The sequence below is a fragment of the Labrus bergylta genome, chromosome 20 (assembly GCF_963930695.1).
Source record: "Labrus bergylta chromosome 20, fLabBer1.1, whole genome shotgun sequence".
NCBI classification, from domain to species: Eukaryota; Metazoa; Chordata; class Actinopteri; order Labriformes; family Labridae; genus Labrus; species Labrus bergylta.
The window spans coordinates 19,777,044-19,802,613 of NC_089214.1; the positions used below are offsets into that span (position 1 = coordinate 19,777,044).

A 25,570-nucleotide genomic window follows, 5' to 3' on the forward strand; every position below is an offset into this window, starting at 1 on the left:
CTTCCTTAAGTCCAGAGCCTTGTTCCAACTTCCAACTAATTCAATCCAGGGCATAACTCAATTAATACACTTTAATGCTCTGTTTCTTCTTTATCTCGTCTCTTTCCGGGGGATTCGGGACTTCGGCTAGAGTTGTAGAGCAATATCTGCAAAAAGGTTTGGATTGTAAGTCTTCCTGAATGTGAGGACAATGACATGTCCCTGTGGCATTAAAGTTGATCATATATGCATCCCTAATCTCCAACATCCCCTTAATCTCGCTTTCTTGGGACCCGCCGTGCATTAATGTAATGTAGTGCATAAAATATTGACAAATGCTCTTCCCTGTCCCGGGTTTTATATGCATTGCTATAGGATTCATTAGTCAAAATGTCCTTGATTTAAAAGAAGACCTCCATGTGTCCATATGATGAGCTCCATGTTTTAAACACGGTGTCCAATCCAATCATCATCTAGGATTCTAACCCCCACCTAAGGTGTACATTTTCTTTTAATCCAACAAGGGGCTATTTCAATACTTTCATATGTGCTTTCATTAATTTCAGCCTTGCATGACTACCAAGGACGAATACTGTAACACATAAACTCTGCAGACTTGCAGTATTTCTAGGAGAAATAAAGATCACATCGGTCAGATGCATAAATAATAGGCCCAGCCAGCAAACCTACCCAGAATTCTTCGGGGCATTCATGCACCTCATGAGGACAAATATTTTCTGCTTTATCAGAAACATTAACCTCATCTGAGTGCAAATGGGTGTGTGTGTGTGTGTGTGTGTGTGTGTGTGTGTGTGTGTGTGTGTGTGTGTGTGTGTGTGTGTGTGTGTGTGTGTGTGTGTGTGTGTGTGTCTCTCTGAGCCGCTAGATCCGAGACCCGCTCTTTGCAATAGGCTTTCTATCACGCCTGCAGTTCCGATTGATCGTCTCTGCAATCAGCAATTAAGCCCTAGTGATCAGAGCGGTCGAGGGGGGAGAGAAGGAGAGAGGGAAGGAGAGGTGGGAGGTAGCCCACCAACCCCACCCCGCTCCTCTCTTGTCAGCCCAGGAAAGGCTTCACTCAGCTGGGGTGCGTTTGGCCCGGGGCTGGGCTCACTGGTGGAGGTTAACTCCAGCATAAATAAGCATCTTTGGACTCATTACAGGGATTAGAGAGTAATTCGCCTGCGAGGAAGGAGACGACTGCCAGGGTTTTGGTACAGTTTACTACAGTCTTATAGGGGCGAGGGCCCAGGAGATTACAGAGGGAGAGAGATGGGAAGGCTGCAAAAGAGAGAAAGGCCAAGGGAAAAGAGAGGCTGGCTGTCAAGTGTGCGTATGTGCGAGAGTCAATCCAAGCCCCCGGCTGCCCCCTTGATCTTCAGCATGTTGGGGTGCTGTGAAAACGGATAATGGGAGTTAGAACGACCGGGTCTGTCTAGAGAGAAGTGTGCTGATTGTTATAACTTTCCCTCATCTCTCTCTCCTCCACTTAACTAAGTAAACACCCAAGAGGTAGGACTCTATCAATTTTAATGATGTTGAAATGCAATTTAGACACAAAATACACAACAAATGCTAATTTGGCCATGATGAGAGGCATCAGAAATTTCTCCCATTATTTATTCAGCTGACTTTCTGCATTTTTCATCAGAACAAATATTCCCATTTCAACAAACAGACGCACACACACACACACGTGCTAACACACAGCCAATTTGGAGCATAAATCAACACGTTCCCTCATCAAATATATGCTCTGTGTGGTTCTCTGCAGTATGTCCAGCGCACCAAAGACAAATAGTTCTGTCCAAAGTCCAGCCGGAGAAACGGATGGGGCGGAGGATTGTCAATATATGCACACATACATTAAACACAGCAGGTCGATGTCGTGTGTTCAGAAAAGACACCGACATCATAAAGACTGAAGTCAAGTCATAAACTCATCCCTGTTTACCTTGTGCATCATGAAGCTCACAGAACAGGGTTTTCTTTTATGATGTTTTAATGTCTTTAAAAAGTAGATTTTATTAAATTAGCTTTCATAGAAATTAGGTAAATGTTAAGATTCATTTACATGTTCGTTCACTGTGTTAGTGTTTTTTAAACACACAACTTCACAGAAATGAATCACCATTTTAATTGATCAAGTCTCTTCTTCAGACGATCAGCAGCCCATCATTTCCACCTCCATCTTCACAGACTCAGGCTGTCCCGCTTCTGCCCCACATTTGGGACAGGTGAGATGTGCGTCTGCGATGCTGTGGCTTTTAATACAGTAGTAGCAGAAAACATGCTGGCAGCCCACAGAATGAGGCATGGTCGGCCACTCTCCGCACAGTCCGCACTCTTTCCACACCCCTGTCCCTTCTGTCGCTCCCTTCCCGTCGGCGCTTCCTCCCCCCAAAACAATTGAAGATAGCGTTGCCTTCAGCTTCCTGGTATTGACGAGTGGCAGCAGGAAGATGAGGAACTCTGCAAAGCCGTGCCACAGCAGCTCTCGGTTCATGTACTGGTAGGTTACATCTCGGACCACATTGGGTTTGCTGAAAACTGCCCTAGCTCCCACAATCCTTTCAGCCAGGACAGGATGGCGACCTCTCCTTAGGAACACCAGGAAGTTGATGAGACTTGCAAGCTGGGCGATACTAGATGCTAAGATCAGGCAACTGCGGAGACCTTTTTGGAGTAAACCCCTGTCTCCATCAGATGCAGGTCCACCTGGACTCAGACCCAAACACAGCAGCAGGCTGTGGGAACGTTCCTGGAGCCAGCGCGGACCCGCGGTAAGCAGGGCCAGACCGAGCTTCTGCCTGCGGGTCAGAGGTCTGTAGCGCGGAGATGTGGAGAGGACGTTGTGGTAGCGTAAGCTCAGTAAGGACTGGCCCACTGTTGTGCTGTTAGAATACAGAGTGAACCTCCACAGGAGCAGCTGAAGCAGGGCCCTCAATTCAGGCTCTAGTGGGGTGAGAAGGCCCGGGCGGCAGTTCTGGAAGCACTGGGAGAACTGGCTCCATAGAAGCTGCTCGAGTGAAGAGTCTAGCTCGATAGCATCCAGCTGACTGATGCGCAGCACCGCCGTCTGAGGGTCAACCTCGGTTTGTGCAGTAGAACCTTCAGCTGGCCGTGTCGGGTTGTTCTGGCTCTCCATACCCACTGAAAAAATAAAAACAACAGATGTATTTTAATCTTGTTTTTAAGGATTCTATGAGTATATTACAAACTTTGTGATTGAATCACAGTGCATACAGGCGGAAGGATGGATATTGTTTTTTACAGCCTTGATATTATTTCTGCTTAGTTTAGGTCATTCCTGGATATCAATATACTGCATTACTATCTTTATTGTAGTCACTGCTGACAATACAATCTTTGTTCAAACAGCTTTACTCTGAGTTTTATAGATTTGACGAGAACTTTTTTTATGACAAAAAACAAAGGGTGAAAAAAAGATCCTAATGATGGTACAAAAATACAAAATACAAGATCCATGTCGTAAAAAGAATCCTTCATTTTAACCTGAGTCAATACATTGACATGACATATATAATCAAAAGCCTTATGCAACACCTTACTTGTTATATATCAACTGAAAAGATGAACTACATATACTATATAGAAGCAAAGCAGTCAGGGACAACAGGGTAGTTGGGAGGAAATGAGGCCCTGAAGGTGAAGCCCATCCTGTTAGGAGGGTTATTTTTTCTTTACACACAGGAACGGAAATCACTTTTCACATGTAAAACCCGTCCTTAATGCAACCTTTGAGCGGCTGCAATGCAAAAGAGCAGGGGGTCTTAGACTGCTCTCTTCAGTGTATAAACACACACACACACACACACACACACACACACACACACACACACACACACACACACACACACACACACACACACACACACACACACACACACACACACACACACACACACACACACACACACACACACACACACACACAGACGCACAAGAGGCGAAGCCCGGGGGCTCTTGGGTGCCTGCTCCCTCTGGAGATAGGGGTGTGTGTACAAATCACATCACCAGGGATTAGGCTAACGGCACAGTCTCTGGTACACCGTAAACATCTGCCAAATGTGGAACAATTTTCCTCCCCTGGAGTCGACTCCATATGGGATCTCACCATTGTGACGTCTGGGCTATTTAGCGCAGCATACGTTTCCCAAAAGTGCTCACAGTCCCACCCCCCCAGTTTTATCTGCCCTTTCCTCAAATGAAACGCTTAAGAAGTGGGAGACTAACTAACGCACAGGGAGACAGAGCAAGGGGCCCACAGAGAGCGAGAGAGAGAGAGACAGAGAGGCCTTTTTCTGACAGTGGCTTTTGTGTCTCGCTGAACAGGATTTGTCACGAGGCTTTAAAAGAGATTTCAGCCGGGTAAATATGGCAGTTTTGACAGAAAGAGAGAGAGATGATGGTCACTTTAGACGTTTCTTGAGGAGGTATGAAAAAAAACATTTAATGTGCTGTGGCAATGCTGGGGTTTATTGTGGCGCACAGGACCATCTGTGTATTCATGATGTTTCAATAGAGCCAGGATACACCGTCCAACTAAGTTAGAATTAGCAAATGAATGAGAAAAAAAAAAAAGAGTGAATTCACGCTGAAGTAAGCAGGTGTGACAAATTCATTGAGGTGCATTTGAAATGCTGCCATGTTTAGCGACTACAACTCGCCTGTGATGGAAGGAGAGTTTGGATTAAATAAAAATAAAAAAGACGCAGGCTGAATGTGTATGTTAACCAATAAACAGGCGCCATTTGTTTCGCTTAATCTGAAAGTTTTTCCATGATGGGAGAAAATGTGCAGATTATGTGCCTGAGTGTGTGTGTGTGTGTGTGTATGTGTGTGTGTGTTTATTTATGTCAATGCTAGCCTTGATCTATGCAGAGCTCAAATACAGAGTTAAATGAATCTATCACACACACGGTCTTGCACATACACACACAGGCCAGGTGGTGGAAATCCCCGTCACAGCAGCAGCCCTCTCGGGAGAGTAAACCCGGCCGGGTCCAATATTCTTTTCAAAGCCTTTTATCGAGCAGTTTACAAGTTATGAATGAATATGTTTTATTTGGGGAAACACGGTATTGACAGCCACCTATCAATAGTAATGTGACTATTGTCAAGGGTCTGTCAATATTAATGTAATTATGATGTAGAGGGATCAGAGGGATGCCGGAGTCGGGGGCCAAGTAACATCTCCTGCCCACTGCCATATCAATAGCTGGGATTGCTATTGACAGCTTCCCTTCAGACTTGCAGCACTTGCCAAATATATAACAAGCAGACACTTCAGTCAATGCCGGGCTGCCTATAAAAATTAAGCATTTGAATTTACAGGGTTTTTGCTGTGGACAGCTGGAAATCCATGTTCCTTATGTAATAGTCAAAAGTCACAGTCAATGACAGTGTTTACAGAGTACGTGGTGTGGTGAGGTGTGTGTTACAAGACAGACAGTACAGCGTTTGAACACACCATGTATACACATAAACCAGAGGACAGATTGTTTTCTCTGTTGTACACACACACACACACACACACACACACACACACACACACGATATTAACTTGATCTTTCACTTAAGGGACTACCAACCAACCAACCAACCAGAGAGAAAGTTTGATTTTTGATTTTTTCGCCAGCTGAAGAGAGACAGGAGGAGTCACTGGGAGGAGAGAGAGAGGGGGGGGTGGCATGCAGCAAAGGGCCGAGGCTGGATTCAAACCCACAGCCACTGCGACGGAGACTCTGTACATGGGGCGCGTGTCATAACCGCTAGTCTATCGACGCCCCGCAGCAGAGAGACAGAATGCCCTCTCTTGGACAGTCGGTACCTGGTTACTAAAGGAGAAGGGTTTCAGGAGTTCACTGAAAACCAACAGTCACCTTAAACATCTCAAAGCTGTATAGAAGACTTTTAAAAGATCTTACTGGGAATTTTAAAGGTTATTTCGAGTCAGGTCAGATGAGACTTTTCTCTCCCCCCATTGTTCCCTGAGCATGTGCATCTTATTCAAACAAAGAGTGCACTGACTCGAGGCTGACTTACAGAGAACAACATCCAGTCTAACAGGCTACACACTGCAACGTCGCTTCAAGGCAAAAGGGGCCATGACCAGTGAGAGGAAGGAGAGATGAGGCAACCAAAGTGTTCAGAGCGTCAGACTGAAGCCTTGCGGCTGCACCGGGTCCTCTGAAAACTAGACAACAGGCTGTAATGACAGCTAACAAACAGAAAGACGGATAGACTAAGAGACAAAGAAAAAAAAAAGGCCGACACGTCAGACAACACGTCATTAAAACCGTCGACTGGGAGATCTGAGCTCACTGTCTACTGATACAGTGAAGGGGGAAAAAAACAGGGGGCAAAGATAGCTAACGAGAAAAAAAATAAAAATCAAGGGGTGGGGGGGGGATAAGCACAAACCTCTCCCTGGGAGCTGACCTTGAGCCCGATGGTCACAATAAAGGAGGCGGGAATGTTCCTGAAGCATATGCGGCTCAGCCATACTGAGGTGCAAGCGTCTAGGGAATAGCCTATAGTCAGAGGAAGGTTGCATTTTCTTCTTGACTTTGGCTTTGGCGTCTAGGGAGCGGGATGATGGTGTTTAGGGTAGGGGACTAAAGACTAAGGGATACTGGGAAGGGGGGGGTGTGTGGGGGGGGGGGGGGGGGGTGGCATTTTGCTTTTTCCTCAGTGGACAAGTGCTCCGAAGCCGCTGAAGGCTATCATTCTGCGCCAGAGGGGAAAACGTGTGTGTGTCCAATAGTCTCCATTTAGCTCCTGGCGTGGAGTTGTAGCTCAAATTCCTAAACACTTAGCTATGGTTGTTAGCATAATATATTTGCAGAAATAATGCATAAATGTTCACTTGGCTTTCTATGATGCTTGTAGCGAGAAATAGGCTACGCATTGGCAAAGCAGGCTGGATTACAACTTTACATTTTCTTCTCTCGCTCGTTTAAATTAATTTGTGTAAAAGCTCTGGTGAATAAAACCTATTTCTCTAAGCACTCTCGACTTTTCTCTCTCTCTCTCTCTTTCCCCCGCTCCCTCACTTTATTGCCCTTCTTTCGCCAGGAACGAGCGCGGGCCTATTAGCCATGGCCTGCTAATGTCCTCGCTATGAAAACGGATGAGAATGTCAGATTTAGAACTTTTAAGAGAGTGATGTCATACAGCAGACCACAGGCATTACGGGGATGCTAAGATTACCCAGGCGGTAACCACACTAATTGTTATGAGTCTGTTTCATGAAAAATGAATGTGTGCAAATGCACAGAGGGGTCTTCAGGCTGTGCGTGTGTGCGTCACACACTAATGCTTTATCAAGGCTCTCCTCTTTCTCTAATCACCCAAGACTCCTCCGAGCCACGGGGTGAGGGCCGAGTTAATGCCTGAACACACAAAAAAATACACATCAGTTAGAACAGCACGCCTGACACACACACACACACACACACACACACAAAAAGTGCTCTGCTTAATCTGGTTTGCTCGGAAGGTAAATTATTTAAGAGAATTAATTGATTTCATGAGTATGAAGGTTGAGTATGCTAAGGCCGTATGAGTAATAAGTACAGAGGTTTGCAAAAAAACAACTTAAAATGTAATGAAACATTTAGAGGGCAGAGAGGCACAATGAACGTGGAGGGGAAATGGAACAGCTAATAAACGAGAGAACGGATGTTGTGTCTTTCTTAGGAGTCGCTGAGAGATCAGTGGAGCATCACCTCGTGAAAAAAAAAAAAACTTTCTTAGCATCTCTCTATGCATGAAAACACAGGCATGATAAAAGGAGAACACATTTTGCCTGACTTTCAATCATTGCAACGACTTATTTGTGCGGGACAGAGGGAAATCCTAAAATGAGAGGAAGCTACTTTTTTGTGTCGAGTTAAATCAACGACGGAGTGAAGGCCACTACAGAGTACAGACTGACAGATTGAAGAGTTAACAGTAACACCCACTTTAAAATTGAGATGCTACATTAAGGAGTTCAACTTGAATCTGTATCTGGGAATCAATTTGTGAAATTGGATTGCTGCTGCTGCAAAATGCAACATTAACGTTGATGACGTTGTCATGTTTTTATACTTTTGTCTCAATTTGGATGTAAAATGTCTTGATTTCCTGCAACATACTGCTCTTGCATGTATACTGTATATCAGCTAAAGAAAAAACACAAAGGTAGCTCGATATGGTGGAACGACTTACAACACAATTCAATTATCACACTGGTCACTGAAAGAAAGTCTCACATCCGGTCTTTAATATTTTCACGACTTCCATTTCCTTATTGATCGACACAAATGGTGATTCTACACGCACATAAATGAAAGAAAAGCAGAAAGGATAATTCATTAATTGTCAGCCATTAAGATGACATTTGATTAGAGCTTTCAGAATTGACTCTATTAAATTGTTTTTGCGCTGTTGGCCAGAAAAAAGCAAAACTATAAATTGTAGCACTCATCCTCCATGATGTATGTGCAGTATAATGCTTTTTCTTCTGTTAAATGATCAGAACTATAAAGTGAATCCATTAGGTTGAAATTCTTTCCAAATAAGCGCACAGATAACCTTCCTGCCTTTTATCACTTCCTTTCATCTGGAAACTGTATAACCTTTTGACCCCGGAGTGAGATCACAGTCCAATTTAACTTCAGTGACTCCCTTAAAAACACACTCATTACACTAAGTGTTCAGCTCCAAAGACAAGCACCTATACTTCAATCTCATGCAATCAGCCGCTCCACATTCTCCTCATAATGACATTGTCTCTTAATTTTTTTTTTTTTTTGCTCATGCCCATCAGTCTTTAACAACAACAAAACCCAAAGCTGCTCCATTTTGATAATAAGGCAAGAGCATTATGTGATAATCACAGTGGGGATTAGGTTTTTGGCAGAGTGTGTGAGAGCAGTGTAGTCAAAGCCACTGCAAAGGAGAGATATAACCAAGAGACAGATAAGAGCAGAGAGGAGTGATGATTGAGATGAGAGAAATGAAGAGAGTCTCTTGAAAATCAATAAGATCAACTTTGCCTTGAATCTCAATGTGGAAGGTTTTGATCTCTGGCTCTGATTATTTAGGGGAATAATGGAATTATATGCGGAGAAGTCTAACATACTCTTGAAGGAATTCACCCTCACAAGGTTACCAACCAGAGTTGCAGTGGATACACCTTGAGATACTTCACAGTGAATACTAATTCTGAATAGTGGTAATTTGATCTGCATGCACTGTGCACGACGATACACAGCAACAATCGAGTTGATTTAAACCACAAATATTCAGAATGTCGCTTTAGGTACCCTACACTGACACTAAACTGCAAAACAATAGACCTCAGGTGTTTACACCGTAAAAAAAGAAGCAGACGTGTCGCATTTGAGCTCCATGCATTAAGAGGGGGCTCAAAGAAAGAAAAGTCAACTTAAATGTTCGTCTAATATTATAAATACCATATATTTACCCATTTCTTTTAAGGAGGAAGATGAAAATCAATGTACTTCAGTCTACCCCCGATACGACGAAAACACACTGCACTGCATTTCCGGGTTGAAAAAGGCATCCCGCCTCCTCAAGCAAAAGCCACCAATGGGCGCGCAGCAACGTCATTGTGACGAAGGGAAAAGTCAAGATAAGCCAATCAGATTACAAAGCGCCAAGACAGCGGCAAACTGCAGGGGGAAGCGTCGGTCTGTGAGGAAACATTAAAGTTATTCAAAGTCCTCCGTTGTAGTAACGCCGCTTAGCGACAAAGTTGTTTGTGAAGCCACGGTAATTAACTCACAGAAACACAGCATTTGCTTGCATGCACCCAAAACACTATGCATTGAAGCCCGCCTTACAGCTGCCTTATAGTTGTTGACTATAATGCAGTGCAAATATTTAACCAGAGTGAAACACCGTGATTATGACTTTTAGGTCGAGACTGTTTGCTGTTTCATAAATGCGGGTTGATTAATCAACAGATACTGTTTTCGAGAAATGCTGAAAACCAGCACAAACATTTGCCAACAGACAACAACACCATCTGGAGAAAGGTCGAGGCAGTGTGGTCAGCAAAGTTGTACTTTGACCCCGCTCTGTGCCTCAGGAGGAGAGCGGACAGCTGACACAGAAACAAACAACATTAAAGAACTCTGTGAGGAGTTCAAAGACCTCTACGAGCAGAGGTTCAGGTGCGTCCAGCTGGACTCAGGAGGAAGTGGGCAGGACCTGCTGCAGGTGAGTAGATATATTCAAAGATGTTGTGGTTGGCCGGTTTGTGCAAGGTAGCGTGGCCGAGCGGTCTAAGGCGCTGGATTTAGGCTCCAGTCTCTCTGGAGGCGTGGGTTCGAATCCCACCGCTGCCATTATGGCCAGTTCATATGCAAACAGAAAAAAAAAACAATGAAGTGTTCCTGCTGAATCCCTCAGGTGATAAAATCAACAAGTGAATTCAATCTTTCTCCAGCTGAATCTTGCACACATCATATTGTTTTATTGTACTGTTGTTAGGGCTGGGCAATATATCGAGTTTAGTTTATCAAATAGTTTATGTTGCATTAAAATAACGTTACAGAGGTGCCAGGTCACCTTTTTCTCATCTCACTGATGACGACTGACTGTCTGTCCCTCTTAACCCTGCTCCTCCTCTCTCTCCCTTTTATTGTAAGGAACATTTTTATTTTATAATATTACTTTTTAAATTCACAAACAGGTAGTTTATTTTCTATGTGTTTTCACTGGTAATAAAATACATATAGATATATATCTAGTATCACCATTCAGCTAAACAATATCGAGATATGAGTTTTGGTCCATATCGCCCAGCCCTAATTGTTGTTGTAGCCTCTGTTAACCTCATAAGTTATGTTTTATTTAAAAAGCCATGATTGAGGACACTTAAAAACCAGACTCTCTATAAGATTTGTAGTTTTCTCCCCACATCTGTTGCCATTAGTTTATCATCCATCTGATACAAATCAAAGAGCATCCTGCCCTCCATGCATCGTGCATCAGAAGACGACCTCTGTCCTGTCAGACAAACGACATGAGGAAGCAGAGGGGAGGTTTCATAAAGCCGCAGAAGTTGTAACAGGTGGCAAATTGCATTATGTTTCCATCTGGGCGGCTCAGATCGGGAACAAAGATCCACACTCATATTTAAAAAAAGCGAGGTTTCTAATCATCAGGATTGTCATGTGACATCATTTAGGTACAGAATGTAGCTCGTGTGATCTTGGCTGTGCATCAAAGCAAGTATAACAAGATTTCAGAGATGGGTTTCAGTTAGCTGGCCCCAGTCGTGGACCTGCCTAACAAGGTTATGTGTTTAGAACCCAGGAGCTCCCAAGTCCTAACGGTTGATGGGGACAGTTAATCATAGAGCATGTCCATGGAAAGCATAGGGCCCATTCATCTATTAACCCATTGTAGGTTTAAAATGTTTCCTGACATGATATTTAACAAACTTAAAAAACATGTTCTAGCATAGTGATCATGTTCAGCTGAAAATATAGAACCAACCCAAAAAAAACAAGAGTGCAGTGCACTTAGGGGTTTAAAGTACATTCTACAAAAAAAACACCTGAACATGTTCAACAGCTGACATAATATATCAAGTCCTTGTCGTTCTTCAACTTGGTCTTTCAGGTCTTTGATCCTCGTAAAGAACATGGTTGTGTACTTGTTCCTGAAGGGATTGTAAGTAGCCAGATAGCCTACATATATACAATGGTTCTGTCTCTGATAAAAGAGAGTGCCCCAGAATTTCAGAATTAAAATGCCTTATAGGAGCACCTGTGTTCATGAATGTCTGTCCCCTACAGCCAGAAAAGTCAACAAGCAGTTTATACCGTCCCCAGACACGTAATATAATACTGATGTATAGCTTCAGGGAGAGTGACTTCACAAAGGTTTGTCAGATTTGACAGTAGGGGTTGACATTGTATTTTTAGGTGTTGAACTGAAAATACATCCACTTTGAGAGGCTGGAAGGAATAAAGAGTCACATGTGGATCTTCAAAACTGGCTTTTATTTACCCCAAATTAGGCAGACAGTTTAAGAAACTTAATAAAGTTAAGGACCCATAAAAGTGGGAAACTACTCAACACTGAGGTCAGGCTATAGCAACATAGACTGAGAGTATAACTGCAGAGACATCCATACATTTTATTTACCATGTTTTCCGATAATAACAAGTCATTTCTGGTTGTTTTCTTGAGATCTCGACTTATTCATGTCAGTGGTCCCCAGCACAAAACAAACATAGAAACAGGCTTCACGCACTTCATCAGTGTGGGCATTGGCAACATGGCATGTTGTGGTCTTGCCCATCACAGTGACCAGCCTATTGTTGTGATCTCTAGATCGCCATAGAATTATCATGAGTAAATAAGCTTTGTCATCCCACGAGATACATTAATCTGTTATAATGGGAAATCTGCTTTGTTATCCTAAATAACAAGAAACCTAAATAGAACGATTGGAAATTACAAGTGGTGCAAACGGATCACAAATCTAACGGTTTGGATTGGATCAAGGATATTTGTTATATTATATTTTTATATCTTTTTTTTATATCAGTGTACTTCTCGAGGAACACTGTTGGATTTATATTAAAAATAACCCAAGTTGTAAATATTTTATGATCAACAAATAATGAGTTTACTGCTTTAATTCAATCAGGAAATGTCCTTAATTATCATTTATTTGTCTGATTCAGTAAAAAAGAAAAATCCCATCATTTGAGAGAAATATTTGTTTCTACTGTTGCCATGTTAAAACACAGCAGATAAACCACTGTCTGATCCTGCTCTGTTGTTTTTCTGGCAGAAGAAAGTGAATTTCCTGCAGTCTTATGTAAAAGACCTTGAAGACCAGAACAATGTGCTGGTTCAGACCATTGAGGATCTGCAGCAGGAAGCTGACCACAAGGTTTCTGATGTGGGAATGGAGCTACAAACCTCGGGTTGCATTTTGGACGTAAGTTATTATAAATGTTGTACAGCATCTACTATAGAGTATCACCGTTTGTTTTGTTTTAAAGTGCTGTATCACTAAAAATACACAATATATATATATATCTTAATGAGAAAAAAAATGTGGTGTCCATTCCTAAGAGAAGAGGGTTTTGATACATGAAGAGCTTCAGAATATTTTAGAGAAATGTTTCATAGTGTACTGACAAAGGCAAAAATATTGTATATAAGCAAATATCATCAGCTTAAGAAATATAATGGGTTAAGAAAACAGGTTAGAAATTGTGATTTCATTATGTTCAGTTTATTTGCGAGAATGGAATCAGCTACCAGAGTACACCCATGGCTCCTGTATTTCCACACTTGCATAAAAAAAGGCATTAAAAATCTCCAAAGCTAAAAGAAGAAAAACACACATCAGACTCAGATGTACAGCTGGAGCCTGGCAAAGTTTTTTAAAAACATGTTTGAAATACAGTTACCTTCTTTAATATTACCTGCTTCTGTTTAACCAGATAGTTTATGCAGAGTTGTACACTAAGTGGAGCAGCATTCAGAATAAAACTTTAACTCATTAAGTCATAGACTGTATATAAAAATGAACAACATGCCTCAACCTACTTCCTGTTGTTCAAAGATGAAGCCATAGCTCCCCCTCGACGGGCACTGACATATTGTGCAATTGGTGCCAGAGTCTGTGCAGTACGGATCGACTGGAAGAGCTGCGGTGTTGGTGTCACACCGCTTCCGCTAACAAAAACATACATACAGTATAAATTACCTTTAAAACTGCAGAGATCCCTCAGGTCGGTGCAGTCTTCAGCAGAACAGATTCTTGTGTCGGTTTGAAACAGATACTCACAGTTGTGGAAGTTCAGTCACTTTTTCATTAGTGTTGGTTACGTTTCCTCTGGCCATTTCTCCTCTACTCTTACGCACAGCAACATAGGAGGCGCGTTCATCAACAGAGCGGTCAATCATGGCATTTTATCTTTGCGAAAATATAACCAATAAAAAAGAAGCTTCTGAGGTAAGAAGAAGGTTTGAACATCAAGCAGCCTGATAATAACTATCATGATGAAACTGGGTTTTTGAAAAAAAAAAAATATTTAGATTTTATGGTTTCAGCCATGTCCCATCTGTTAAAAATTATAAGGGGGGGTTATGACCTTTACAGTCAGTCAGTCAGTAGCTGGAGCTATAAGTCTTTTGGCTTCACATGAGGCGATGTGTTGCCCTGTCCATTCTTCTCAGAGTCAATGCATTAATTTCCATACTTATGGTAAAAAAAATATATATAAAAATGAGCATAACAATGAGCTGTCTCAGAATAACAGCTCATAGATTTCTATTCTTCTCTTTCTTTCTATTGTCTCCAATATTCTTTGTTTGTATGCAATACATCAAGGCCAAGTCCTCTTTGACTTTATGGAATCCAATCAGCGGAGATCACGCCGTCTATGATGTTCATCATCTCCTATTGTTTAGGCAGAGTAATATCACTATATATAATAATAGCAATAGAGAAAAGCAATTAGGACAAGCATGGAGGCATGTAATAGTCTCTAGGCTTAATGGTAAAAATTCTTTGTTGAGACCTTTTGGTAAAGATACTGTGAACTCGACAGGATAAGCTGCATGTAAACTAACGAGAAGTCAAGCAAAGAAAGGTCCTCTGTTATTATCTTTGAAATGTGTGGCCCCAGCCATTTTGCTGAGGAAACCACAAATTATCATTCTTTCCGAGTGGACCAAAGGTGGAAATTTGCAAGCAAAAATGTTTAACGGAAGTAGTTATTTCTGTCAAGATTGCATTAACACAAAGCAGAACTATAAAGACTTCACTACTTGATGTAGTGACCTTAAGGTATTGTTCTATTTCGGCTATGTCCAGGCCTCTGTCAATATTCGCTATTCTAGATGGATTTTCACACAGAAAAGTAATTATGGCCTATTATACATCTACGTACTTATCTGCTATTATGGAGTAGGTCAGAGGGCTAGCTTTGTGTGCTCCCTCCACAGGTCACAAAGGTCAACGTGACTCAACGCTTTGCATTTCTCAACAATCAAAGATGCAAATTTGAACTTTCAGTAATTTAAAATGTCATTTCTTCAATGTCATCGCTTTAGCAACATCGAAACAACATGGACTCTATCTTCTATAGGGTTTCATTTTGATGCTTTGACTCAATAGGTTGTATAATATGTGTCTTACCTTCAAATTACAGTTCTGAAAATAACGACAGAATTGGAGAAAAATGGTTATTTTTCAATTCCGTTGGCTTATAATTGCAGATTAAAGAACATACATGTAAAATGAAATAGTTAAAGAAAGTGATTATAAATATTATAAATCAGATTTTATGACACTGTCTTAGTGGCTATTTTTGATTATGTGACAAGAAAAACTACATCTGCCATTTAAACGGACACAGTGTAACATAGTAGAGTGTTGCAGTGCTATCGACCCTGAGCTTTTGAATCTCCATTTTCACCCGTCTTAAACGATGCGCTTGCTGTCTGTTTATGCTACTTTGTGTGTTTTCAGGGTCTAGATTGGTAAACAAATACAAACAAATGGACTGCCTCACTCAACAGTCTATTAGGACAGCCAGAGGACAACAGTGTGTTTCTGCTCTGATGTCCATAATGTGAAATCCAATCAAATGAAGAGCATTTAGAGCTACTTATGGACCGTTCCACCATGTAAACGATGCAGTGAGCTCTGTAATGGGAGCTCGGCTAACGTCTGATTGAATCGTAGTGTATGGTCTTGTTGATGCACAATAGGGTTGAACTTTAATGAACATAATGTCATAATATCATGAAATCTAAGGCTTGTTTTCTGTGTTTCAGACTGCTGCAATTAGCCTATTGTCTCTTTATCATCCATAGGCAGACGGCTGTAGCATCATCTTGTTCCCCTCGTACAATGAACTCCCTGAATTAAACAGCGTATGGGGAATAATGACAACAAGCTCTTACAGCAATAGATTTGATCCTCTTTAGTACTGTGCTCATTACTACTCATTGATACAGGTTATTTGGGATTTTGAAGGTTGTAAAATCTATTGTTGGCTTTCCAATTGGCAGCTGAATAAAAGAGCACTGTTTCACTCAGAGGATCTGTTATAGTGTCGCTGTAGGCTTCCAGTCCTAGCGGTGCTCTGGCCAGTATCAGTTTCTATAGTACGCTTGCTTTCCAGAAAGTGAAACATTTTAAGGGAAAATGCTGAACTTTCTTTGTGTCATTCTGTTGCAATAAAACCATTATTATGAGTCTTAGGAGGACTCTTCTGGGAAAGTTCTTTAAAGTAATTTCCTTCAATTTTCTGGGTTATACCCTAGGTTGACATTTTGGCAGCTTAAGGATTAGTAATCATATAATGCAATAGAATTGGCACCTTATGATCTCGCTAGAAATGTTTCTTTCCACTCGCGTTATTCCAAGCAGGTCACAGGCACAAGGGCAACAACAGAACAATTTCTTTAGCTGACTGCGTTTCAGTATCCTGCTCGTAGACGCTGTGTCTGACGAATTGATTCCCAACTTAGGGTTTCAACTTTAACATGTCAGTTAATGTCATCATATTAATGCGTCTCAAACAGGCTGCTGCAGATGTTGAGAGGGTCGATTGGTTGGCAGCTGCACTGCCAAACTCTTCTGTTTATAAAGTTTGTCTTGGTTTTCAAAAAGGACTAAAAAACAGTTATCCCTGGTCTAAATTGCTTTGTTTGTCAAAATCTGACCCTGCTCGTGTCTTCAAGATCAAAAGATCAAAGATAAAAACAAATCTTAAATGATTAAATGGATTTATTAAATTATTATTATAGTATTGTCGTCACAAGTCATTTAGCCCTTAACTTAATTTATCTCAGTGATTTCTTCAATAAAGAAAACATCAAGCGAGATCTGATGTCAAACATGAACTCTGCTACACATTTCATAAAACACATGAGACGTGTGTGTGTGTGTGTGTGTGTGTGTGTGTGTGTGTGTGTGTGTGTGTGTGTGTGTGTGTGTGTGTGTGTGTGTGTGTGTGTGTGTGTGTGTGTGTGTGTGTGTGTGTGTGTGTGTGTGTACCCGTTTGTCAGTTGGCTAGATTTTTTAATTCCCAGAGTTTAGCCTCTGGCCTGCAGGGCAGTGTGGGGGACTGTAGCAGCCTGAGGGGGATCAGTAGAGATCAAAACAGATCAGCAGAGATCATTTGGGATCACTGGCCTTCCCTTTGATCCACTCATCCTCATCATTCCCACACAATTCTCAAATTATTACCATATAGGGCACACTCAAAACACCCACATGTAAGCAAACATGTTTTTGAGACTCTTTGTCTGCACTTGATGTTTTGTCGTGTTGAAGCTTCAACTGGAATATTCCATTTGCTTAGCTTGTTAGCTTTTGTTGTTTCAAATGGCATAGTCTAAAAAAAGACCAAATTTTCTTTTGTCTTGTTATCCGACAAGAAACAAATAGGTTAAACAAGTGTCGAGTACAAATTTGCCAACTGCATGCTGGGAATATATCCAGCTGTGATGAGAGTCTCCAATTTTGTGTGTGATTCACAAAGTGACTATTTATGACACTCCCCATTAACGGCAGAACAGGGGCTATTAAAATCTTTAGGCCCGGGAACCGTATGAGAAAATTGCTCTCATGACTTAATCCCCGCTAATGAGAACATCATTTTTCCTGTCATGTGGAGAACCCTCCATAGTTGGACTCTTAAGACCCATTCTGCTGTCTTGACTGTAGTTCAACAAAACAGTACATAAGGCTGTAAGTTATAGTGAAGCTGCTGTGCTGGATAAGAAAAACAAAAAACTTCTTAATGGAGATGGAGGAACTTTTATGGAATTAGTTAAGACCCTGTTTTTAGAGTGACTTCAACTTTTGACTTCACTCTGGTGGTTACTCCTCTAAACCACACATAGAATCAGAATGGAGGTTTATCGTCAAGAAGGTTTTCACATACAAGGATTTTGTCTTTGCACTTTTAGTGCGTAACATAGGGTTGTCACGGTTCCAGGATTCAAAACTGGGATATGCTACTAGTAAAAAACAAATGATATCGATACTTGTTACGCTCCCATGGCAACAAACATATTAGTCTTAGGCACTGAATAGTGAGTAGTTTCTTGTTTTCAATTACCAAAAAAAAAGCCCAAGCAACCTCCTGCACACTCTCTAAACAAACATTAAAAAACACAGATTCAGATCCATCAAGATTGCTTTATTTTGTTTCCATGCAGCAGCACAAGTATAAGTCTCTGTGGATTTTCCCAGTAGTTTTTTCTCAACTCTGTAAGCATTCTTTAGTTTTATATATATATATATATATATATATATATACATATATATATATATATATATATATGTTGCTCTCAGTGGGTTTGAGCTAAATGACACTGGTTAGTCTATATAGCATTTAAAGGTAGAGTCAGTAGCGATGTTAGTTTCAGCTTCAACATTCCTGGGCTCATCACCGGCAGAATCACTCGCCCACTGCAGGGTTAGCGTTCATGTTTACTGCTTAAAGCCACACTGCGAGTGTGCATGACGTTTCGCTACTCTATGATTCAATTTTCCCTTCTTTGCTGCTCAGTCCATGTCCGCAACATTCACTGGTTTAATGGCGTCCAATTGCTGAATTTTAGCCTCTCCTCTGAAGTCACCTGTATGCTGTCATTGGCTGGGGGGGGGGACAAATCCTCTCCCTGCCCAGAAACGTCCGAGTCAGCCAAAACATCAGAATCCAGGCAGACGACAGGGTCTCTGCGGACACACATTCACCATCACACATGTATGGAGGCCCGTAAGTGATGATTGAGCGGAACTACTTTTCTATAAGTCTAAATTCATTTTTCTTTAAGCTTCAGTGGCAGTTGATGTAAACCTGGCCTTGTATTAGAAAACACTCGGCTCGATTGAGTGAATGAAGGTGGAAACTGATTTCATGTCTGCATAAAAAACAGTCTCTGAACTGTGTGACCTTTATCAACTCCCCCTTTTGTCTCTCTCACACACAAACACTCACACACTCACACGTTTAGCAGCTGCTCGGAGCTGGCGCTGGACTAAGAGTGAGAAAGCGAGAGCACTGGAGGTCAGGGGGTTGCGATGGTTGACTATGCTAATGCTGTTGTTAATGACTTTGCTGTGAGTGATAATTGATCGTCTTCATTACCATATTAACTTCACAGCCCTCCCCTTTCCCCATACCGACCCCCCCCCCCAGCTCCTAGTCTCTCTCTATGCGGTAATGGATGCCCCCGTTTGATCTTTCAAATAATGAACTAATTAGCTTAATTAAAATCAATAGAGGTGCCAATACCGGGTTACACATTTCAGGGATGCCGTCTCTATCTGCAGGGAAAGGAATTTCCAGAATGAGAGGGTGAGAGAGGATGGATGGCAGGAGGCAAACGGACCAATACATAAACATTAGAAAGAGAGAGAGAGGTGAGGAGCAAGAGGGAGAAAAAGTGAGGCAGGCAGGGACAGAAAATAAGTTTAAAAAACGGGGTTGGCTGGGTAAACTGCAAAGGGCTGCGAGGAAGTAAGTGGGCTGATGGGAGAACATTTAAGAGTTACATTTTTAAAAAAGTGGACAAGGGCGAAGACAAGAAAGGCAGAGAGAAAGCGACAGAAAACATCAGAGGGATGGGGGGGGGTGCAGCCAAGGAGAGGGGATACTAAACGAGAGAGAGAGAGGGCGAAAGAGGTTCCTAATGCTGATTTATGAGTGCTTGACGGTCGTTAGCTGGAATAAATGGCTTGTAGGAGTGGCTAGAGCATTACTCCCTGTACAGGATACTAAGTGCATTGTAAGGTCAGCCATAAGGCCAAACTTACATATGTAGTGCACTGCCCTTGTAAACCTTTGTTAATATATCAGCCAGAGGATGGAACTGTAACTCGTCCATCTGATACACTGGGAGAGACGGTGCGCTCCCTTACCTGTACTGTCATTATTTCATTATAGTTTTACCCTAAGAACATGACACGCTTTAAGTGGACACAACTTGTATTGTTGGGATATTATCAGCACCTCTTGTCTTTGGTATGAAGGTTATCTCTTTAAAACTTAGCCCTGGAATAATTAGTCGATGATGTTCTCAGTGTTATATCATTGTAAGAAAAAATATGTAATTATTAAATGTTGGTCAGCTTAAAGCAAGCGGTGTGAAGGTTCTACATCTGTGAAATTATTTTTCATTTTTTTCTTACATTTATGTACTAACATATTACCTGTGTCACTGATAAAAGAAAAACTTAGTGATCAATGAAACTACAAGTTCTAGAAGAACTACTACAGTCCATGCTAATTCTTCAGCAGTTTGTGCAGCATCGTGCAGCATCATGCAGACTGATACAGAACATAAAAGTTATGTGAAAAGTCTTCCTCTTTCTTTGGATCGAGGGTAGTTTTATAACAAAGTTTATTTGGCAAATGCATAATCTACATGGGGCAGATATCTGCCTTTGCGGGTTTGTTCTCACCTCACTAGTTTATAAGTAAGGTTTATATACTTTCTCCCAGTCAATCAGCAATAAATACATGTTGAGGGCTTTTTATATTTTCAAGCTGCTGCTCGTAGAATCTGAATCATGATGATTTTGTGATCAGTTGAGTCCCTTTACAATCAGGTCCTGCATCGACTCCTGCACTGCAGACGACACAGACAGGAAACATATCTTTTAAAGGGTGTCGTAAGAAATTGTTAGAGGAGCGAGTGAAAGAATGAATAAGCTGTGTGACTTACTACCGTGCATCGTTTTACATATGAGGTTTGTCAAGTGCATTTGGATGCCATGGAGTTTTGTTACAATACAGGATAAAAACCCTGAATGTGTGGGGTTTTTTTTCCCTCTAGGCTATCATCATAGTTGCATCACTTTACACTTGCATCAAGCTCACTCTGGACTAAATTAAAGCCCACATTTTTGGTACACTCTCACGCTAAACATGCAGGGCCTTGCCATAGTAGAAGAAGATGCTGGCATGTTCCCTCCAGTCACCATCATCACGAGTCGCACTATTCTTTTTCTGTCTTTATTTTCCATTCCTTGCTTTCCGTTGTGATCTGGTGACTCACACACGAATACACACACACACACACACACACACACACACACACACACACGTTCCTGTCTTTGTTTTTTCTCCTCTGTTGCTTCCAGTTGACCTAGCTCCAGACAAAAGGATAGGATGTGAGAAGAAAAAATGGAATGATTGCGTAAATGGATGGCTATTTTCAGATAGAAAAGAAACAAGAAAAAAATATTGAGGTGGGGAAGAGAGAGAGAGAGAGAGAGAGAGAGAGAGAGAGAGAGAGAGGGGAGGCGTGGGTGAGGGGCAAGTGGATGAGACTGGAGGAAGACTGGAGGAGACAAGAGGAGCGGTTTGTGGCTGGAAACACAACAATAGAGATGGAGGGGAAAGGAAGGCGAGAGAGAGAGTCAGATGAGGAGAGAAGACACCTGAATCTGTTAATGTTGGAGTGTTGCCATAAAACATCATCTTTTTCTTCTTTTCTTCCTCTTACAGTGGTTCTACCTTTTATACTCCAAGTCCTACAATCTGAACTAGAACTTCAACTTTAACTGTAGCTCACACCACTTCAGTCTTATCACCCAGAACAGGTTTTGTTTGACTATTTTCCACCTCCTTGCCTCCTTGCCTCCTCTCCCGGAGCACTGAGATGTGATCCCTTCAGAAGTCTCTTTGCTGCTCGTTACAGACGGAGTACCTTCTATATAAGAAACGCATTACGTTCGACCGTTCTGTTTTTCGTACATCCGAGTGAGGAAACTAAGTGATGTGATGCAACATCCATGTAATGTGCTCTCTTTTTTCCTCTCCCGCTCGTGCTTCTCTTTCTTTCACTCGTGCTTATTTTGACCATTACTTTGAAAGTACATTTCTTCGCCACTCTATAATTATATAGCAGTATTACTCATAAACACACACAAAGAAACACACACACAGAACCCCTCCCTCTAACAAATGAGTTTACCGTGGTCATAACCTTCACAGGGCTCATTATCATAGATTGCAGGCCTTTTCATAAACCTGAGACCACTGGTGACGGATTACTAACGGGATGGACATGCGCGCACACACACACACACACACACACACACACACACACACACACACACACACACACACACACACACAGAACCGTAATGAGACCTTATTCCGGACACCCAACCTCAGCTGCCTGTAAATTACAGCCGCCACTCTGCCATACATACTTAATCAGCTAATGCTGTTTTATTCCTTATTATTAATTTGCTCCTGTTTCTGATTTATCTAAAGCGCTCTGCATCACACCAATATTTTGTCTCCTTTACAGTTCAGAGAAGCAGAGAGAGAGCGAGAGAGAGAGAGAGAGCGCGAGTAGGCCCCCGTGTGCTTATTCATGTACTTAGGGGATTGCATCTGTAATGAATGGACTGGCTGTTTAGGCATACATAACGCAGCCTACTACTCACCTTAATAATGTAAGCAGGTCGTAACTCCTGCTAACCCAAGGGTATATAAGGCATGCAGACACAGATAGACACACTTATTGACACTCCCAAACACACACACACACACACACACACACACACACACACACACACACACACACACACACACACACACACACACGCCACTGACCTCCAAGTGTGCCAGGTCCTCTCATTGTCACATTGCAGCTGCATTGGAATATGAATGTTTTATGATTGTTTGGGGATGAAGCTTGTGTTTGCTGTTGAGGAAGACATAACGAAGGATCTCTTGAAATAGTTTCTACTTCTGTTTGCTCAAATCAATAAGTGGAATGTATTTTGAATGATTTCATTTCAATTAATCAGGTGTTGAAAAAGCGGTAAAAGTATCTTCATTAAGTCCCTGAAAGGCTTGTAATGTGAGGGTATGAATGAGTTTAAAACGCCTCACCAGTCTGTCTGGCTTTAGCTCTTCTTGTTCCATTTTTTTAAGTTGCAGAGGTTAACCAGTCCGTCTGAACAAAAATCAAACTAGAACTTAATTAATAGTGGATAAAAACTCAGTTAAACACTCACACAGAGAACTTTTTTTTATGAAGCTTTTGTTTCTACCTGTGTGCATATTGTGGTCTTTCACTTCCCCGTATCTCCCGTTGAAACTCTCTCACATTTAGACACATACAACTACTTACTGCTGGCATATGCATAATTGAAATGCACAAGCTCATATTTAAAGTACACACACACAAACAACAACGCACACTTGCAGGGCTATGTGTTGACCTGTGAGTCATTGCTGTCACCATTGATTTCCTTTTCCCAGAGTGACCCCTGTCACCGCAGCGATAGAGTGGCCGATATTTCACCAGCACTGCTGGGTCTCTCTCTCTTTTCTCTCAAGACCCCCGCCCCCCCATCTTTCTATGAGTCCTGCTCTGTCTCTGTAACGACAACCTCCCTTTTTCTCTTTCCAACACTCTTGTCCTTGTGTGTTTACTCTCCTTTTTAAAGTCATGTGTAATGAAGAAGCAGGGCCATGGCTCCTGTTTATCCCCCCTTGAGATACAGTTTACTTGTATTCATCCTTCTGTCTTCTTTCTGAACGGTTACCCCCCCACTGTAACATCTGACCCATATTTTCCACCAGCCCTCGCAGACCAGTGTTCAGTCCGAAAAGGACACAGAGGGATAGTGTCTTCCCATGCTTCTGTTGTCTCAAATATATTCTTTTGAAATCCCTGAAGAGGAAAGCCAAATGATTGAGTCATTAGAGTAATCACATTTCAAATTTCATCTTCGATTCTTTCTTCTGTATTTGATTCTGTCATCTTTCTGATTAGATTTGGGTGATTTGTGCACCGTTGGTCCTGTTTTTGAAAAAGAACAAAGCAGAAAGATTTGTTCCTTTCATCAGTTGTTCATACAGCTGCACACTGTTTTAAAAAAAGAAAAAATCATATCCTTGTTTTTCCCTACGAGGATATCCTAATGTTACCTTGGTCATAAAGAGGAAATTTGCAAGCAATTAGTCAGGGTCGACACACTTCACACCTCTATTCTACTGTGATGTCAAACTTGATCACAGCTAACTGCACTTAAGTGATTTTCTTTTATTGAATCTGATCTAATTAATAAAAAGAAGTCAAAGGAGTATTAGTGTGAAAATTGAACTCGCTCTGAACATGCCACAGTTAGTTTGATATCAGGAAAGCAATGTTTGTCTTTCTTTGAAAGCTCATATAATCATGAATCATCTACTTGGTATGATGTAATTTATTCTTTCACATGGCCAATAACTAGGGCTGCCTTTACTAGTTTTAATGGCATTGCTTAATCTGACAATTCTTAAGCTGTGAAAAATACTAATCACAATTTCCAAGAGCCCAAAGTTGTGCCTCTTATTTCAATGTTTTTGTGCTTTTTTTATGCACAGTGTGCAACAGTTTGAAACAGTTTGTTTCACAGTTTGGTTATCTGAGCACAGGGTGCAGCTCTGTTACTTTGTTGTTTCTTGTTTAAACAGAAAATGTCCCCACTGTGGGATCAATAAAGGTTTATCTTATCAGATGTTATCTTGTTCCAAAACACAGACTATTTATGCACAATGACAATTCTTGCATCTTCAAAGCTGCACTAAGCATGTATTCAACATCACTGAAACAATGAATCCATATTAGAACATTTTGGCAATTCATTGTGATTAAATAATGGAGTAATCATTTCAGCCCTTTTTTAGGTTCATAATGACGGCTGCTAATGTTGATTGTGTAACCTGGATGTCGTTTTGTTAATCTCCTAGGTGTCTGAGGAGGATCTGAGGACTATGCATCTGGATGAGCTTGTTGGATCTGCAGCTCACATCCCACACGGGTAGGCTATGTATAAGCAGACATTTACTGGGCCCAGTGGTAGAGTCCATCATCTATCAACCAGAAGGTCAGGGGTACGATCCTCAGCTCCTGCAGAAGTGTCCTTGATCACAACACTGTTCCCTGAATGAATCCTAAAGGGCGTAGCTAGCGTGTGTGAATGTGTATGAATGGCATTAATTGGTGAAAACGGTCTCGCGATATCAGATGCAGAGAAGCAGCCATCATGACGACATCATGAAGAAAAAAAACACAAAGATTACAAAAATAGGTCTGTAGATTCCAACAAACTTGTTATTCATGGCGGGGATCAAATATGTCATTGAAATGATGCAGCTTTTTACAGTCTGTTCTCAGATCTTTAAAAGCATTTTCTAAATAAGAAGGACGCTAGCGATTATCTAACTGCTTGCATTACTATTAATAGAATTGTAGCAATGGGTATATAATGAAGAAAATGAAGGTTGGGATATGCTAGTTAATGTGTGGAGATGCATTTTGATTTGAAGTGGAGGAAAAGAAAAGTTTTAACTATAGTTTTTTTTTGGTGACCGGGAAAAAAACCGATCTGATCAGTGGCAAAAATCTGTGACTGGATTCAAACTGTTCGATTTGTGATTCATTGCACCACTAGAGGTAGCATTTTGGGTACCTGGTGGAAACAATAAAGTGGAAAAAGTGACATTCATTCCAAGATGATTACTAGTTCAAACTGTTGATT

General features: G+C 41.4%; 2 protein-coding genes and 1 non-coding gene across 3 annotated transcripts in view; 2 read left to right on the forward strand and 1 right to left on the reverse strand.

Moving 5' to 3' along the window:
• Positions 1–1,492: 1,492 nt before the first annotated feature.
• On the reverse strand, positions 1,493–9,582 carry pex2 (peroxisomal biogenesis factor 2). The gene is made up of 2 exons (XM_020656118.3): positions 9,479–9,582; positions 1,493–3,132 (listed from the first exon to the last, which is right to left on the reverse strand). The coding sequence occupies exons 1-2, from the start codon at positions 9,480–9,482 to the stop codon at positions 2,144–2,146; spliced, it is 993 nt and encodes a 330-aa protein (XP_020511774.1). The 5' UTR covers positions 9,483–9,582; the 3' UTR covers positions 1,493–2,143.
• A 116-nt stretch (positions 9,583–9,698) lies between these two features.
• LOC109981991 (trichohyalin-like) overlaps positions 9,699–25,570 on the forward strand; it is a 96,445-nt gene continuing 80,573 nt past the window's right edge. The window contains exons 1-3 of the mRNA XM_065949091.1: positions 9,699–10,236; positions 12,830–12,979; positions 24,780–24,850. Of these exons, the coding sequence (XP_065805163.1) occupies positions 9,997–10,236; positions 12,830–12,979; positions 24,780–24,850 (461 nt within the window). The 5' untranslated portion in view covers positions 9,699–9,996. The remainder of the gene's footprint in view (positions 10,237–12,829; positions 12,980–24,779; positions 24,851–25,570) is intronic.
• trnal-uag (transfer RNA leucine (anticodon UAG)) lies at positions 10,283–10,364 on the forward strand. Its single transcript has one exon. It is a non-coding gene; the product is annotated as a tRNA-Leu (tRNA).